Source organism: Neopelma chrysocephalum, unplaced genomic scaffold (assembly GCF_003984885.1).
Source record: "Neopelma chrysocephalum unplaced genomic scaffold, ASM398488v2 Primary Assembly neopelma1_60, whole genome shotgun sequence".
Classification (NCBI taxonomy): domain Eukaryota; kingdom Metazoa; phylum Chordata; class Aves; order Passeriformes; family Pipridae; genus Neopelma; species Neopelma chrysocephalum.
This window is the reverse complement of record NW_020897715.1, coordinates 14,423,742-14,438,716: the sequence shown is the minus strand read 5'-3', so window position 1 is coordinate 14,438,716 and position 14,975 is coordinate 14,423,742. Positions and strand designations below refer to the sequence as shown.

The window sequence follows — 14,975 nt, the reverse complement described above, 5'->3', positions numbered from 1 at the left end:
GCCATATCCCAGACACTGAACCAAAACAACACCTGGCCAGACATCCACACCTCAAGCCCAACCCACCACCCTCAGGAGCCACTAGTTTGTTCAGTCAGACCTGGAGAGCAGCAGCTATTGGATCCACGAGCTAGAACTCAGAAAGGGGCTTTCCAAGTGCACTGCTAGCACACCAAGCATTTGCCTCCATGACTTGGTTTTACAAAGTGTCGGGGTACCCTCAGGGGAGCTAGTGAGAATACTAACTTGCTTATTTACAAGAAGAAAGAAAAAAACCAAACAACCAAAATAAAACCACCAACTACTGTCTGCTCACACTAAAGTAAAACCAAAGCTGTGAAAGGTTTCCTTCATCTGTTGGGCAAACTGGCAGTTTGGGAACCGGAGCAGTGAGGGCACAAAGTGGACAACTTAAGTGAAAAGATGGGAAGAAGCTGCTGCTGAGCTGTCCCCACAAACCTGCACAGCATGGTGGACACATGCACACCAGAAAGACAGGGGTGTCAGAGCACAGACAAGTTGCTTCCCCAGGAACCTGCGGGTGTTGCATCCAGCTGCCAGCAGTCCAAGAGGATCCGCTTGGCTGCTCCCAACTCAACACAGACCCGTAACCAAATTGAAGGAGTCAGGGACACTTCTGAAGTCAATCTTACGTTTAACATCGCCACAGCTGAGCAGACCAAGGAGCCTTGTGGAACGAAATCTGTATGGCTCAAGACAATAATTTAGAGAATCCAGTCTCACAGCTGGAGATACAACTCTACACCAAGCCCACAGCAACAAGCTGCCATCCATTTGGTACACTGTGTCCAGCTCTGAATCTTCAGAGACACGTCCTGGGGTGCCCAAGACCTATCCCTCATGCTTGAGCCACGGCTGGTCCCTTGTAGATCAGCTGAATAGGGGAGGAGAAGCAAGGACTGGAGGCTCTCCTTTCCCCAAGCTCAGTAGAGGAGCACACTTGAAGACAGAGCCCTGCACCACAAAGGAGCGCTCCTGCAGGCTGCTGCAACTCATGTGCACTGCTGCCTTCATGCAGGCAGCAGTATGACTGCTTTCCATGAAACAGAATCACAGAACCATTTAGGTTGGAAAAGTCCTCTGAGATCATTGAGTCCAACATTTTCACCACCTTGTCAACTAACCACAGCACTAAATGCCATATCCAATCGTTTCTTGAACACCTCCAGGGATGGTGACTCCACCACCTTCCTGGGCAGTCCATTCCAATGTTTGACAACCCTTTCCATGAAGAAATTCCTCCTGATGTCCAACCTGAATCTTCCCTGACACAGCCTGAAGTTATGTCCCCTCATCCTGTCTCTAGTTACCTGGGAGAAGAGGCTGACTCCCACCCTTGCTACAACCTCCTTTCAAGTAGTTGTAAAGAAGCAGTTGTAGAGAAACCATCTCTGCCATGAGAGGGTTCCCTCACCCCCATAACACCTCTCCTCTGTCACCACAGACCTTTGTAACTCTTAAGCACCAGAAGGACAGTTAGAAAGACTGCAGAAATTAAGCTGGGCAACATAACCCAGGATGAAAAATACACATACAAAACTATAAAGCTACATAGATAACAGAGATATAAATTACCAGTTCCATCATTCAGATCCCTGTGCAACTAGACAAGATTTCTTTGGGAGGGGTAAGGAAGGATCAGGCTGTTGACAGGATTTTTTTTTTCAGCAGCAGCATTAGTTTAAGAAGTGATGTGGAACTATGATCAAACACTTATGTAATTGAGGGGTGTACTGACTATTTCTGAGGGAGGTGTAACCTCTTTCAAAAGTTTCTGCACATTTGAGGTTATACTTAGGATTTAAGGAGTTTCAAACCAGCTGGGGGGAGAGGGTGACAACAAGGTGTGCTTTACCCTCTGAACACAGGAGTTAGGAGCAAGACCAAGAGTTTACCCTGCACACAAGAGTGACACAGGCACTTGGTGCAGACACAAGGGATGAAATACCAGACACCCCCCAAACCCTGAGCTGCAGGGAACCCATCAGCTTCCAGCTCGAGCTTGTGCCCTGCTCAAGCACTTAGGAACTCTGCAGAAGTTGGCAATATACAGTACCCTGGAATCCCATTTCCAGGCCCTGGGAGCAGCATAATCCATGACAGCAATGCATTTCTTCTTCCCAACATACATGCATGCTATGACTGATTAGTCTGAGCCTCAAATAGGAAAAAAAATATGCAGGAACTGGCAGGTATGGCAAGTTCATAAGAGTCTGCATTTTCAAAAGATAATTTAAAGCCTGTTCATGCATCAAATAAGGCCAGTGTTTAGCCAAGGCATTCTTTAAGCTACATTAATAGTTATGAAGTAACTAAGGGTGGGGCTTTTTGTTTCTAGTTTTATTTTTTTTGAGAGGGGGAGAAGGGGTTGGTTGATGGTTTGGGGTTTTTTTAGGTGAAAGCTAAGAAATACAACTTTAATTCCAAGGAAACAAGAGAAAGAAAGTGTTCAAAGCTTCTAAAGGCAGCAAAACTTCAGTGCTGTTAACAGGACTTTACATCTGGATGCTGCTGCCACAAAACGTCAGCATTCAGCCCTTGTTCCCACAGCAGCCTGGTAGGGTGCTCTCTCAGGAAAGAGGACCACCTCTTACTTGACCCCCAGCAGGGAATGGGATTAACTTTGAATGAGGTTGTCATTTGAGTCAATAGAGCAGCTTTAACTTGTTCTAGGATTTCTCTCAAAACACCTCGGAATGTTATTCTCCTGCAAGCCTATGCAGTCAGGCCTCAAGAGGCAGCATCAATGTTAGCCACTAACAATCCTTTGCACATAAAGGAACATCAGCTCCCAAAATACAGCTCAGTTCCTCCCGCACAGATCCCCCAAACCACAGGGCATGCCCCACAAAGCTCCACTCCAGCAAGCTTCGCACAAGCAAGAGCCACCTCATTTTACAACCAGCACTCAGTAACCCCACGAACAGCACTGAGGCCACAGGAACATGATCTGCTACTCCAATCTGAGATCAAACACCCAGCCCCAACATGGATGCAGATGAACCTCTACCAGGGCCTCGGGAGCACAAGCCAGAGCCAGCAGCCTGCAGGCCCCAAACCACAGCCAAAGTCCTTAGTGCTGTGCCAGGGGTCTGTTCTGCTGTCAACCAAGGAATAGCTCTGTAGGCTGATGTCCCCACTTGACCTAAACTGTGCAAAGGAAATTTAAGCACAGAAGTTCATTTAACAGAACCGTGTGCTGGAGGGGGAATCCAGATATTAGTGAAAATATTGCCCTCAGTTTTGTAGCCATAAATAAACAAATGATAAAAAAATACTCTTTTACTACCACACTGATCCCTATTAACTCCTCCTTATTCCTTCAGGGTAGGGTCAGTAGCTTCCAATTTTCTTGGATATTACCTGGTTGTGCTTAGATGAGAACTGTAAACTCACAAGTCCTTGCCCTTTTAACAAAAAGTGAGCCTCCTCCTTTCCCCCAAAGGGCACACAGCTCACTTCTTTGCAGAATATTTCATCATTCACCACAAGAAACAGATGTCAAAGGTTGAGGGGGTGGATTTTTTTTTTTTTTTGCAGCATTTGAAGATAAAAGTACCTTCATGGCCACAAAATTTGTTCAGCAGCTTAGGGAGACCATCTGTCTCTGTGGGTGGTACACACAGGCACTTTGGAGGGCATGGACAGCAGGGGAACAGAAATTCCACGACAAACCCTTAAAGTGCAGGGTAGGCTGGAGTTCTTGTAGTTCTGGGCAGTGTTGATTTTGAAAGACAAACCAACAAGAAAGGAAATCTCTGCAGATGAACCCAATGGCATTTCCCCTGCACCATCTCTTTCAGAAGGATGAAGCCTAACAGCTCCTTTCTGGGAATGACCATATCAAACTAGCCAGCTGGATTAATAATTGACAGTGGGCACTTCACTTACAAGTAGGCTTGTAAACTTTTAAAGTATTAAGTATTCCAAAAATGTGAGACCGCTCCAGGGTATAATGATCAGCCTGCACCACTTGCCCTTGCTGCCTGATGCATCTGCAGGAGCACAGATACAACTGGTACCTGGGCTGTGGTCTAGTATACTCAACTCATTGCTCCTCCTCATGAAAAGGAGAGGAGAGGCGGTATGTGCACAAGGGGTGCTGGGGGTGATCAAAGACCAAGATCAAGGAAGGCAGGAAAGAAGGGTAGAAAGATGACAGTGGGCACTTTATTTCTCTGAGTTCTCTCACCTTTATCAACACAAGGAGCAGCTCCATGTGTAAAGCCATATGCAAAAGCTTCTGAAAAGTGCATGCTAAAAGGTAAGAGGTTAGAAAAACATGCTCCTTTCAGAAAAGCAGAGTCCTCCCAGGCTTTGGAGACAGACTACAACATCAGAAACTTCCAGACGAGTTGTGCATGGGGTCAGATACATGCACATCCTAGACTTTCCCCTCACCTCTAATGAGGAGTACCTGGCATTCCTGGAGCTTGCTGTTCACCTCTGTCACAAACAAGCACCCTCTTAATGAGGTGTTACTCTGACCCGAGCAATAAGTCTTAGCTGAACTTTGCTGGCAATACACCCCATGCACCTCCAAACACACCCTTGTAAAACAGAACAAGGTACCATTGCCATAACTCATCTGGAACATCAAAGGAGACTGCTCCCTACTCAGCAAGGAACAGTACACATTTTTTTCAGTGGCTACTGGAAAATCCCTTATGCAATTCCAGGTACCCTAATGGCTAGAGCAATCAGATGACCTGCTCTCTGCAGCACCATCCTCCAGAGGCGAGGCAGCAGACACAGGCAGGGAGGAAAGGTATGGCCTGTGACTAAAAATGGTTAAGAATGTGGTTGGAAGTCTCTTCCCATTAAGTCATTACTAGTTCATCTGCAAGTCAGACCTTCCTTCCCTACTCCATGGCTACGGCAAAGGGTGCTTTCAAAGGCGCTAATGCCTCAACTGCCAATGCCACACAACTGTGAACAGAGAGTTCTGCAAGATCAGGAATGGGAGCACGGAGAAGCAGACCAGATGCAGAGGTGATGAGTTGCAAAAATGTGGTTGTAAACACCCAATTATGTGAAGTGCTGCTGAGAAGACACTGGCTTGGGGGACACCAGTCTGACACCTCTCGGTTAGTGGTAAAGAAGCTGCTCTGGAGGAGACCCCTCATTACTTCAGGAGCTTCACACCTGCAGATGCAATTAACACCCATTTAGCTGACTATCCCAGAACTTCTTGGGATGGGAGACTAATCAGTGCTGGAGCTCACCACGTTTGGTGATGGGCGAGGACACACACAAATTTGCATCAAGACGCCTTGAACTGATTTCAGAACAGAGAAAATGTATTTGGGAACAAGTCTAATTTCACACGGGCTGGAGGCTCCGGCGACAGAGCTGCTCCGCAAAGTCAGTGGAACATGCTGTTGTAGCAAGCTCCTGTAATCAAGGCAGCAGGGCAGTTAATAAGATGTTTTGCTACACAACAACATAAAAACTCATCGGCTCAATCTCTTTCATCAGTGTGTATCACTATGGAAGACGATGAGGGTTGAAGAAACCTCAAAGAGAAAGGAGGGTCAGTGTAATTCCTCCGGTCCTTGGGAACACAGACCAACCAAACAGCACGCAGGGTAGAAGGATGAGCCCTGAGTGCCTCCAGCAGGATTTAGCTGGGCAGGCTGATACATTTCCACACTAGAAGCAGAAACAAAGGTGGGTGTCTATATTCCATGGAAGCTTTCCTTTTGAGCAATAGGAAGATTTTAGGACAGCATGAGTGTTGACACAACTCCAGGCAAGAGAACTCTGTGAAGTTCAAATGTTGACCCTGTGCTCTTCATTTAGAAAAAAATCACTCTGGATATGTGGGGGCATATTTGAGCAACAAGATCAGAGGCTTACAAATGCAGGCTGGAGTATGGAATAGTTTATTGCTACTCCTTAGCCCTCCACACACTCCCTCACTAGTGAACCCAGTCCCAGTGGCACCAAAGGACACAGACAAGAGAGCACTCACCAGATTAAATCAATAAATACTGACAGCCTAGAGATCACAGTTTTCTAAGCAACACATTCAACAGATAAAACCCAAAGGAGCTGAGTCCAAATGGCGTCACCTTCCACCATGCAATTCTGTTTCAGCTCTGGTTTGTATTAAGGATAAGGGCTCATGCACCATCTAAGAAACAGCTACACTGCTGCCTCCAGTTCAGCTGGGAGACAGGCTGAATGTGTTCCCCTTCCACAGAACATGTCTGCACCTACTTCCTTTTGTGAGTGTGTGCAAGCCACTAGGTTTCTCAATAAGGTATTGATAGTTTCTGCAGGGAAGGTACAGGCTTTTCAGAGAGGTACATGATTTGAGGAAGCAGCTGCTCCTCTCCTGGATTTTTAAACCACAGTTCAGCAAACATCCACACAAATGGAGATGGGTAACAGGGGTACAAGGCATTCTCAAGAATACTTTTACCAAACAGAACTGCTATTTCTGAGTACTAAGTTTCTCTTGATTAGATTGACAGAGCATCAACCAGCTCACAGACATCTGCAAAAACTATACTCTGATTCCAAAGGCATACAGAGGCTTCCCCACCAGCTGGTTCATAAAAGGCAAGCCCATGCCAGAAAGAAGGACAGTGTCCTGGTTTTCTCTGAGATTGAGTTAATTTTCCTTCTAGTACACTGATGTTTTGGTTGTTGCTAAGTAGTGCTTACTTTAAGTTAAGGACTTTTCATTTTCCCATGCTCTGACAGTCAGTGAGGAGTTGCAAAAGAAGCTGGGAGTGAGCACAGCCAGGACAGCTGACCCAAACTGGCCAAAGGGATATTTCATACCATAAAACATCATATCAACTGGGGGGAATTGGCCGGCAGCCACAGATTGCTGCTCAGGAATAGGTTGGGCAGCAGTCAGTGGGTAGAGAGCAACTATGTTGTACATCACTTGCCTTTCTTGGGTTTTATTTGTCTCCCCCCTCTTCATTACAACTGTTTTATTTTTTCATAATATAATTAGTATTATATTTTACATTACTTAAGTTATTAAACTGTTCTTATCTTAACCCACAGGTTTTACATTCTTTTCTGATTCTTGTCCCCATGGTACAAAGTGAGGTGAGGGGGGTGTGACTGAGCAGCTGAGTGGTACTTATTTGCCAGCTGGGTTTAAACCACTACAGCGAAGCAGACTGAACAAAGCTCTCAGTACTTTATACAGCCCCAAACAAGATGAACTATCACGACCCTGTTTCTCATATCCCTGCTGCAAGGATGAACAAAAGGGAGAAGGACCCACTCTCAGACATCTCTAACCTCAGAAAATCAAGACTCTACTGTAGCCCAACTTTCAGAAACGTGTAAGATCAGTAATTATCACGTGTTACAAGCCATTCATTTTCTTGAGCTGTCTAGACTAGCAAAGCTCTAGGGTGGGGAAAGAGTTTTCACTGGAGAGGAAAGGAATATGTTTAGCACCCTAACTAGAAAAAAGAGGGTTTTCTCCAGCAAAATCCTTCCTACATTGTTTCTGAGCCATACAGACAAGTACTGAACTGTGGATGGCAGGTGTCATCAGAGTCCCTATCTGTAGGGACAAACTGAAGCCTCAGCTGCAAATCCAGGCCTCAGCCTGCAAAACTATCAGCCTTTCAACTGAAAAGTTATCTGCTGTTGTGCTCCCCCACCTTTGTTTCCCTTTGTTGTTGCTTTCAAAAGTCTAGAGACAGCATTCTCACCCAACCTCTTGCATTTTCCCAGGCTCGACCTTTCTTGAATATATACTGCTCCCTGCTCTTTATCCATACATACTACCATAAAGCATTTGCCCTGCATGACAACCCTTCCTACAAGGAGCAGCAGAGCAGTCAGTGAGCTGAGACTTGGCACCACACTCATTGGGACTCCTATTTAATTTTTAACTCCCCCTCCAAGCTCCTGAATCGATGCCAAAGGGAACGATCATTTTGGCAGTCAAGTCTCCCAGAAGAAAAGTTACAGCCAAAGTGCTGGGGGTGGGACCAAGCCAGCCTATTAATAGGCTGATTATAATATGAATTTGGGGAACTACTCCCAAACATGCTTACCCTCCTGGACCCAGGGCCCTCGGGGGTGGAGTGGAATACCTAACTCAGCACTTTCAAGTTTTTTTACTGCATTTGGAGCCAGGAAGGGTGGAAAATCCTGTCTGTACCCTGCCTCGCAAAAACATAGTTTGCCAGAAGGACGGCTGAGCTATTGTTTTCTTTCCTTCTCCCCCAGAAAGCATGCTGTCCTCATACTTCCACAGCAGCTCCCTCTGCCTCATCAGAAAAGATCTAGAATTGGAAAGCTTCCATCTTGGATTAAAAAGGTTGATATCAACAATTTTCCTGTCCAAAAAAAAAACCCCAAACCCAACAAAACAGAGCTACTCTAAGAAGCAACACTGAACAAGATAAGATGTCTCAAGACCCTTCTTACCACTTGCTTCTTCAGAGCACACTGGATGCTGAGGAAGGTAAACTCCATGGATTGTCAGTGAACAAAACTTCTAAGATATTTGAGAGCATGAAGAGACAAAAGGTTTTGATTTCAGGAGACAGTCAGACTGCTGTACCTGTTAAAGCATGCTTCTTCCTTCCATGTGGCAGCTCAGGACCTCTCCAAGACCTCTTTAAAAATGCTGGGATGAGGCAAGCATGCATGGTAGCTAAGAGAGCCCAAAGGCAGCAACAAGTGGTATATGCCTACTCCTAACTCTAATGGCAGTTAGAACCACCCCTCCATCACGGCCACAAAGCTGCTTTCTCCAAAGCTGAAATCCAAACTGTTCTTGTGTGTTTCCACACTTTCGCATCAACAGACCGCCCATTCCAGCCCCATGCCTCAGCCAGAGACAAACAGAGGCATAAGGCAGCCCCTTGTGACCCTGACTGACATTTCAACAACAAGCATGTCAAGACCTTCACAGAAACTCTGCAATATACTGCAAAGATGTTCAAAAGTTCACATATTTTTCGTGTTTCATATAAATATCTCACAATCCTAAGCCTTTAGAAGCTGAAGGAGAGATACCAATTACATTCAATTCTTACAGAGTTTGTCACATCCAAGCCACACTCTGTATCAAGATCAGAAGCTCTTACCATTTACACACAAGTAACACACTTGTAGTGGGAGTAGGAGAGAGAACGAACTCTCCCTAAGCTGGGAGACCCTTGGCCACTGATCATACCTACAGTTTTACCTTTGCATCAGTAGAAATGGAAAGACACGCAGGCTTCAAAACACACGTCAATACACATTATACTAATTTGTCAGAAACTAAGGGAAAAGCAACACTAGTTTACCATTATCAGACATGCTTCACGAGACTCTTCCATAACACAAGACACTGAAGCATCTCTGTGCTGCATGGCTTGGATTCAATATACCAAACACAACTGAAATCAGCTGGCCAACAAATGAGAAGTTACCAGTTTTCATACATCTCAGATTTCACCCTAGGTTTTACATCTCTTTGCTGCCCTAGCATCGCCCAAGACATTTCAAAAACCTTGCTGCAAAGAGAAAATTGGACAGAACATTGTTTCTAACACACATGCTATTAAATATTTAGGCCTTGATTCTCAAGCAAATTCTTTGCCTCCACGAAGGGAAGCTAGACATGCAGACTTTGGCAGGCATTGGATCTCAATTCCTCTAGCACAAACCCACAATCTACCACCAAGCAACCAACGAAGTCTCTCAAACCAATCCTGCACACTGTGCGTGTATATATAGGTATATACATACACATACTGAGCTTTATCTGCAGAATTCACTTGTGAGAGAACTGCCTCATCACACCTCAAGGCACAAAACTGTGGTACAAAGGAACTCTTTGGTAGTCATCTCTCCATTTTCCTGGTCTTAAAAGCTATGCTGGATCACTTACCACAGAGGAATTACATTAAAAAGAAATAAATGATTTCACAAGAAAACCAAAGATTAGTTTATTTTTGGAAAGTGACCTTTTATTAAATCAATGGGAGCACTTCCATTGCAGAAGAGGGGCTCTCCTTCACATTTTACAGAGAAGGAAAATACAGGAGAGTCCAAACCTAGTTCATCCAAAAGGCCTCGAGTTCGTCCATTAAGCTAGAAACAACATCCAGGAGTCAGCTCCCAGACTTGAGCTTCCACCACTAAATCTGCTTCAAAGCAATTCCATTGCTAAGCTAATGGCTGCAGGAGACTATTCCTACATCCACTTAAACCAGCAGATGCTAATCTCTTCATCTGCCACAGATACGCATGCCATAGGGGTCTGGACAGGATAAGCAGAACAGATGTTTAAGTGCACATACAGTCTGGGGAATCATCTTCAGAGCTCAGCTTCACAGGACACAGGAACTAAGAGATTTCTGGAGCGCTTCAGAGGACACAGGAATTAAGAAGATTGAGACACTGTCCTTTCTTGCACCATTGCTGAGGGAAGAATTAGAACCAGCAAGAAGGTAGAAGCAGGCATGCATGTTTTGTACCTACAGATATTGCACAGCTCCCAGATAGTCCCAGATACATCTGACCCAGCAAACTGATCCATACCTAATGACAAAAAGAGCATCATGCTACAAAACTAAGCCAGGAGCAGCACAGTACTGCCAAAAAAAGCATCCACACGTGCCCCAGTACTCATTAAAAATATTACTGCTAAATGCCTGAACTGCTAGGAGACTTTGGCTGCATCAAAGCAACTGCTTTAACAGAACTAAACACTATTTACCTCAAGCCAACACAAAACTGCAAAACACTGCCAGTCTTAGAAGCAGGGAAGGAGCCCCTAGTCACTGGAAGCAGCCTTCAGATCCCATGGTGTAGCTACCTGGCAAAGCCCTTCACGGTAGCCGGACCCTGTCACTAACAGGCTTCAAAGCACAAATACCTGAACACAAGTGTTTCAACTGGCCACAAAAGGCACACACGTGATCCAAACGACCACATTTGACCTGACCCAAGGGACCTTTACATAGATTCCTTGCAAGGGTCTTGGCTGCACAGGGCAATGAGGGAAAATGGGTATTTCCAAGAGCACATTAGATTGCTGAATGCTTTCTCACACAGGGACACTTACTTCTTCCTTCAGCCCCTGCCACATGGACTGGCCCGCTGTCAGGGGGCTCCGAGTTATGGCCTGCACAGCCTGAAGGGCTGCTCTCAAAGCAGAGCCTGGCCCATGCAACCAAAAAGCACAAGCCAGACTCACAGCTCTCCACTTCCCTCCAGTGAGGAGACAGGGTAAGAAACCCAGAGAAGGATTTTGAAGATCTCATCAGGTGTAGCCCAGTGACCATCCTAAGGTCGTGACATCAACTCTTTTCACTTACAGAAACACACAGGACTCCTCTGAAGCCGGGACCACCTCTCCCACGCTCAAAGAGGGGAAGAGAGGTTCAGTTTGGTAACTTTGGAGAGACTTTAGGATTCTTCTGGGGGAAGATTCAGAAACCAGCGATACCACGTACTCAGAAGCAGTTGCTGCTTTGCGCTACAGCACAGTCACACTTATCTACGACGCTGGACCTCAAGGGCTTGTACCTACCTCAGGTGTCCCAGGCTGTAGTATCGCGACTCTCCGTCCGTTGACCGAACCACCTTGACAGTGAACATGGGCTGCAGCTGCCGCAGCTCCAGCAGCACAATGGCCAGGTAGTGAATGAAGAGCAGAGCATCCACCAAAGACACTGCGTACTGCACAATTCCTTGGTAGTTGGTGTCCTTCGAGTCCAAGATGCGAACGCCGTAAAAGAGCCAGTAGGAAAACACAAAGAGGAATATGAGGACCAGCAGAAGGGCCCGAAACACGAACACCCTTGGTAGATCTGCCTTGGGTTGGCGAAAAAAAAGAGCCCAGGTCCCAATCAGAAGAATGAGGAGTTTAAATGCCACAGAGATGAACAGTCCCTCACAGACAGTACCACACGGCTCCAGATCATCTCGCCACAGGATCTGGGGTAACAGAATGAAGGCAATGGGGGTAAGGAAGACTAGGAGTCCGAGAACAGCTGCCACTGTTAAGCCCAGGTAACGTTTGCAGTCCAACCCAACGCTGTCTTCCAGATCCTTACTGATCCGGGCAATGTCCTCTTGGGAAATACTGTGCTCAGAGGTGCCTGTGATTGCTGTCGTGGTCTCACCCCAGTTGTCATCCTGAGGGAGGAAGAGATAAATAAAAATAACATTGAAACAATCAGGCTACTCCTTCCAGGTGTTCCATTTTTCTTGCCTGGAATGATTGCTATGACAGCCTTAAGTCCCAGAAAAAATATATAGCAAAATCAACACCTTCAATATATTGAATAATCAACTCTGACAATTAGCAAAGGTTTGGAAACAACAGCATCCTGTCCAAACCAGTGACTATAAACATTAGGTGTTAAAAAGCCGTAACTGTAGAGCAGGTAGCTCAGCTTGCTGTGCCACTCACTGTACCCCAGAGGTTCCTCTTCCAGCATGCTTAACAAGTAACATGACATAAGTCTTGGAAACTGTAGTAATCATCAGTTCCCATGTCCAGGGCAAGGACTAGCATTCTTCCAGCCCACAAATTCTGCGGTGCAAGTACACCACAAAAGCACCTGGAAGGGAAATTTTCATTTCAGTGTTTCAAGCCAGTTGTTGTTGTTACACAATCAAAAACATGTTCACACATTATTTTTCCATCCGTAACAGAAGCAACCACACCTCCAGCAAGTTCCTCCACTTCACTGTCTTTTATTCTCCTCTACAGTAGTACTGCCCTCAATAGCTGACAATGTAATAAAAGTTTAGTTAAACCAACAAATTACAGAGGATATTTTCAGGTACAGGGCTTTTAAGTTTAGAGGATCCTAGACTGCCAAGTAGCTCTGGTATTACAACCCAGGACATTGTCAGACGCCACTTATCCACAAAGAAGCTTACCTGAAACACAGTCACCACACAGGCAAGTTTCAGATTACATTACGTTTTCTGAAAGTCTCACTTCTTCCCTAGCTAGCATCAGAGAACTTCTACAAGCTGGTTCTTCCATCCCATGATGCCTCCAATTGCTTGTTCCTGCTGCTGGCAGAGCCAAAGAGTTACACTGGCATGTATGGATTTGACTCACAGCTGCTGCTGGAGTGACTCACGCACATGAAGACTCCTGATGCTTCCCACAAAGGCAAGAGTAGCAAGGCATGTGCTTTGTTGCTTGGCACCTGACACCTTTGTACCTGCAATGCTCATTCAGAACCGAAGGTTTTTTATTTTCCTCCTACCCTCCTCAGTGTATCTTCTGTAGTCTGTGTCATTAATAGGATTTACACCTTCCCCCAGACTTCTGCAACTACACATGCTGACCAAAACAATCTGTTTTAAAGACACAGGCATCATTTTAAACCTTTGCTCACTTCTTTAAGAGCTAGAGGAAAGAGTCTTCAAGAGTCTTTGGGAAAGGAACAGACTGACGCAGCACATCTACTTTGAACAACTCTAGGGATTTAACTTCTAATGCACTCCAAGACATGAATACCTCCCATGCCTAGAGCAGTAGGGTTTTGAGGCAGACCAACCACAAATAGTCAGCATCTTGAATTAATATGAGAGGCTTTTTGAGTCACTTCTCACCAAAGCAGAGGCTCCAGAACAGATATCTGCATTGTAGTATGTCCTGAAAAGCAGCATATTCCTACCACATTTCCCTCTTTACCAGTGTCACCAGTAAAGCAATTTAAGCATGTCAGCTATTTTATGTTTATGCATTAAATAGTTCTGCATAGTTTCATCCATTTGATGAGCTGCAAAGCTGTGCAGAAAAGAGAAGGGACAGAAACCAGAGCAGCTTAAAGCTACAGCCCAGAAGACAACAGGCAACAGTCACACTTATAACTCTTCCCAGTATAAGTGGCACAAGCAAAATTGTGCAATTATATGGAAACCACAGACTCATAGAATGCTTTGGGTTGGAAGGGACCTTTAAGATCATCTAGCTCCAACCCCTCCCCCCCACCATAAGTAGGGCCACCTTCCACTAGACTAGATCACTCAAAGCCCCATCCAGCCTGGCCTTGAACACTTCCAGGGATGGGGCATCCACAACCTCTCTGAGCAACCTGTTCCAGTGCCTCACCACCCTCACAGTAAATAACTTCTTCCGAAATATCGAATCTACACCTCCCCTCTTTCAGTTTAAAACCATTCCCCCTTGTCCTATCACTACATGCCCTTGTAAAAAGTCCCTCTCTGGCTCTCTGGTATGCTCCCTTCAGGTACTGGAAAGCCACAATAAGGTCACACCAGAGCCTTCTCTTCTCCAGGTTGAGCAACCCCCCCTCTCTCAGCCTTTCCTCATAGGAGAGGAAATATGAGTCTAAATCTCCATTGGTACATGATTGTTGGACCTAATTCAGTGCCCTCTGCTCCCTAGGAGAAAAGTCTGGCTCATGCATCAATTATTTTGCTTTGGCTTTAATTGAGGAGTTCTATGTGAAAACAAGGGCTTAAAAATTCACCAGTGCCTTTAGAACTATTTGAAATAATAGCTGGGACTCGTGAAAACAAGCATCTGATTACAAAATACCAATACATGAAGTGAGCACACCAGTAGCTAGATGAATACTGCTAAAGTACCACCATACACAGTTTGAGTGCAAACTGCACAACAATATTTTTTTAAAGGCAGACGTGGAACCCCACAACCAAGATTTAACACACCCCAAATCCAGCTAGGAGGTACTGAAACATCTTGCATTTTATGTCTTGCAGCATCAGCCATTCTTTGAAAATGAACATGCACCTTCACATCAACTAGTAGAGCAGACAGAGCACTGGATCCATCCTAGGTACAATCTAAATGCAGCACTATTCCAATCTTTATTTAACCCCATGTTCCAAGTTCACCCTCCTTCACAGCTATTTCACACTAGTTTTACAATTCCTGACTCCTTTCCATATTGGAATTCTGATTGTAATGTACTTTACATGAATACCTAGAGCAAATCCTGCTTAAAAACTAA

General features: G+C 45.3%; 1 protein-coding gene across 7 annotated transcripts in view; it reads right to left on the bottom strand.

Moving 5' to 3' along the window:
- VANGL1 (VANGL planar cell polarity protein 1) overlaps positions 1–14,975 on the bottom strand; it is a 48,017-nt gene that overhangs the window by 21,189 nt on the left and 11,853 nt on the right. For all 7 annotated transcript variants that reach the window (XM_027681213.1, XM_027681215.1, XM_027681210.1 and 4 more), the window contains exon 4: positions 11,540–12,147. In XM_027681213.1, the coding sequence (XP_027537014.1) occupies positions 11,540–12,147 (608 nt within the window). The remainder of the gene's footprint in view (positions 1–11,539; positions 12,148–14,975) is intronic.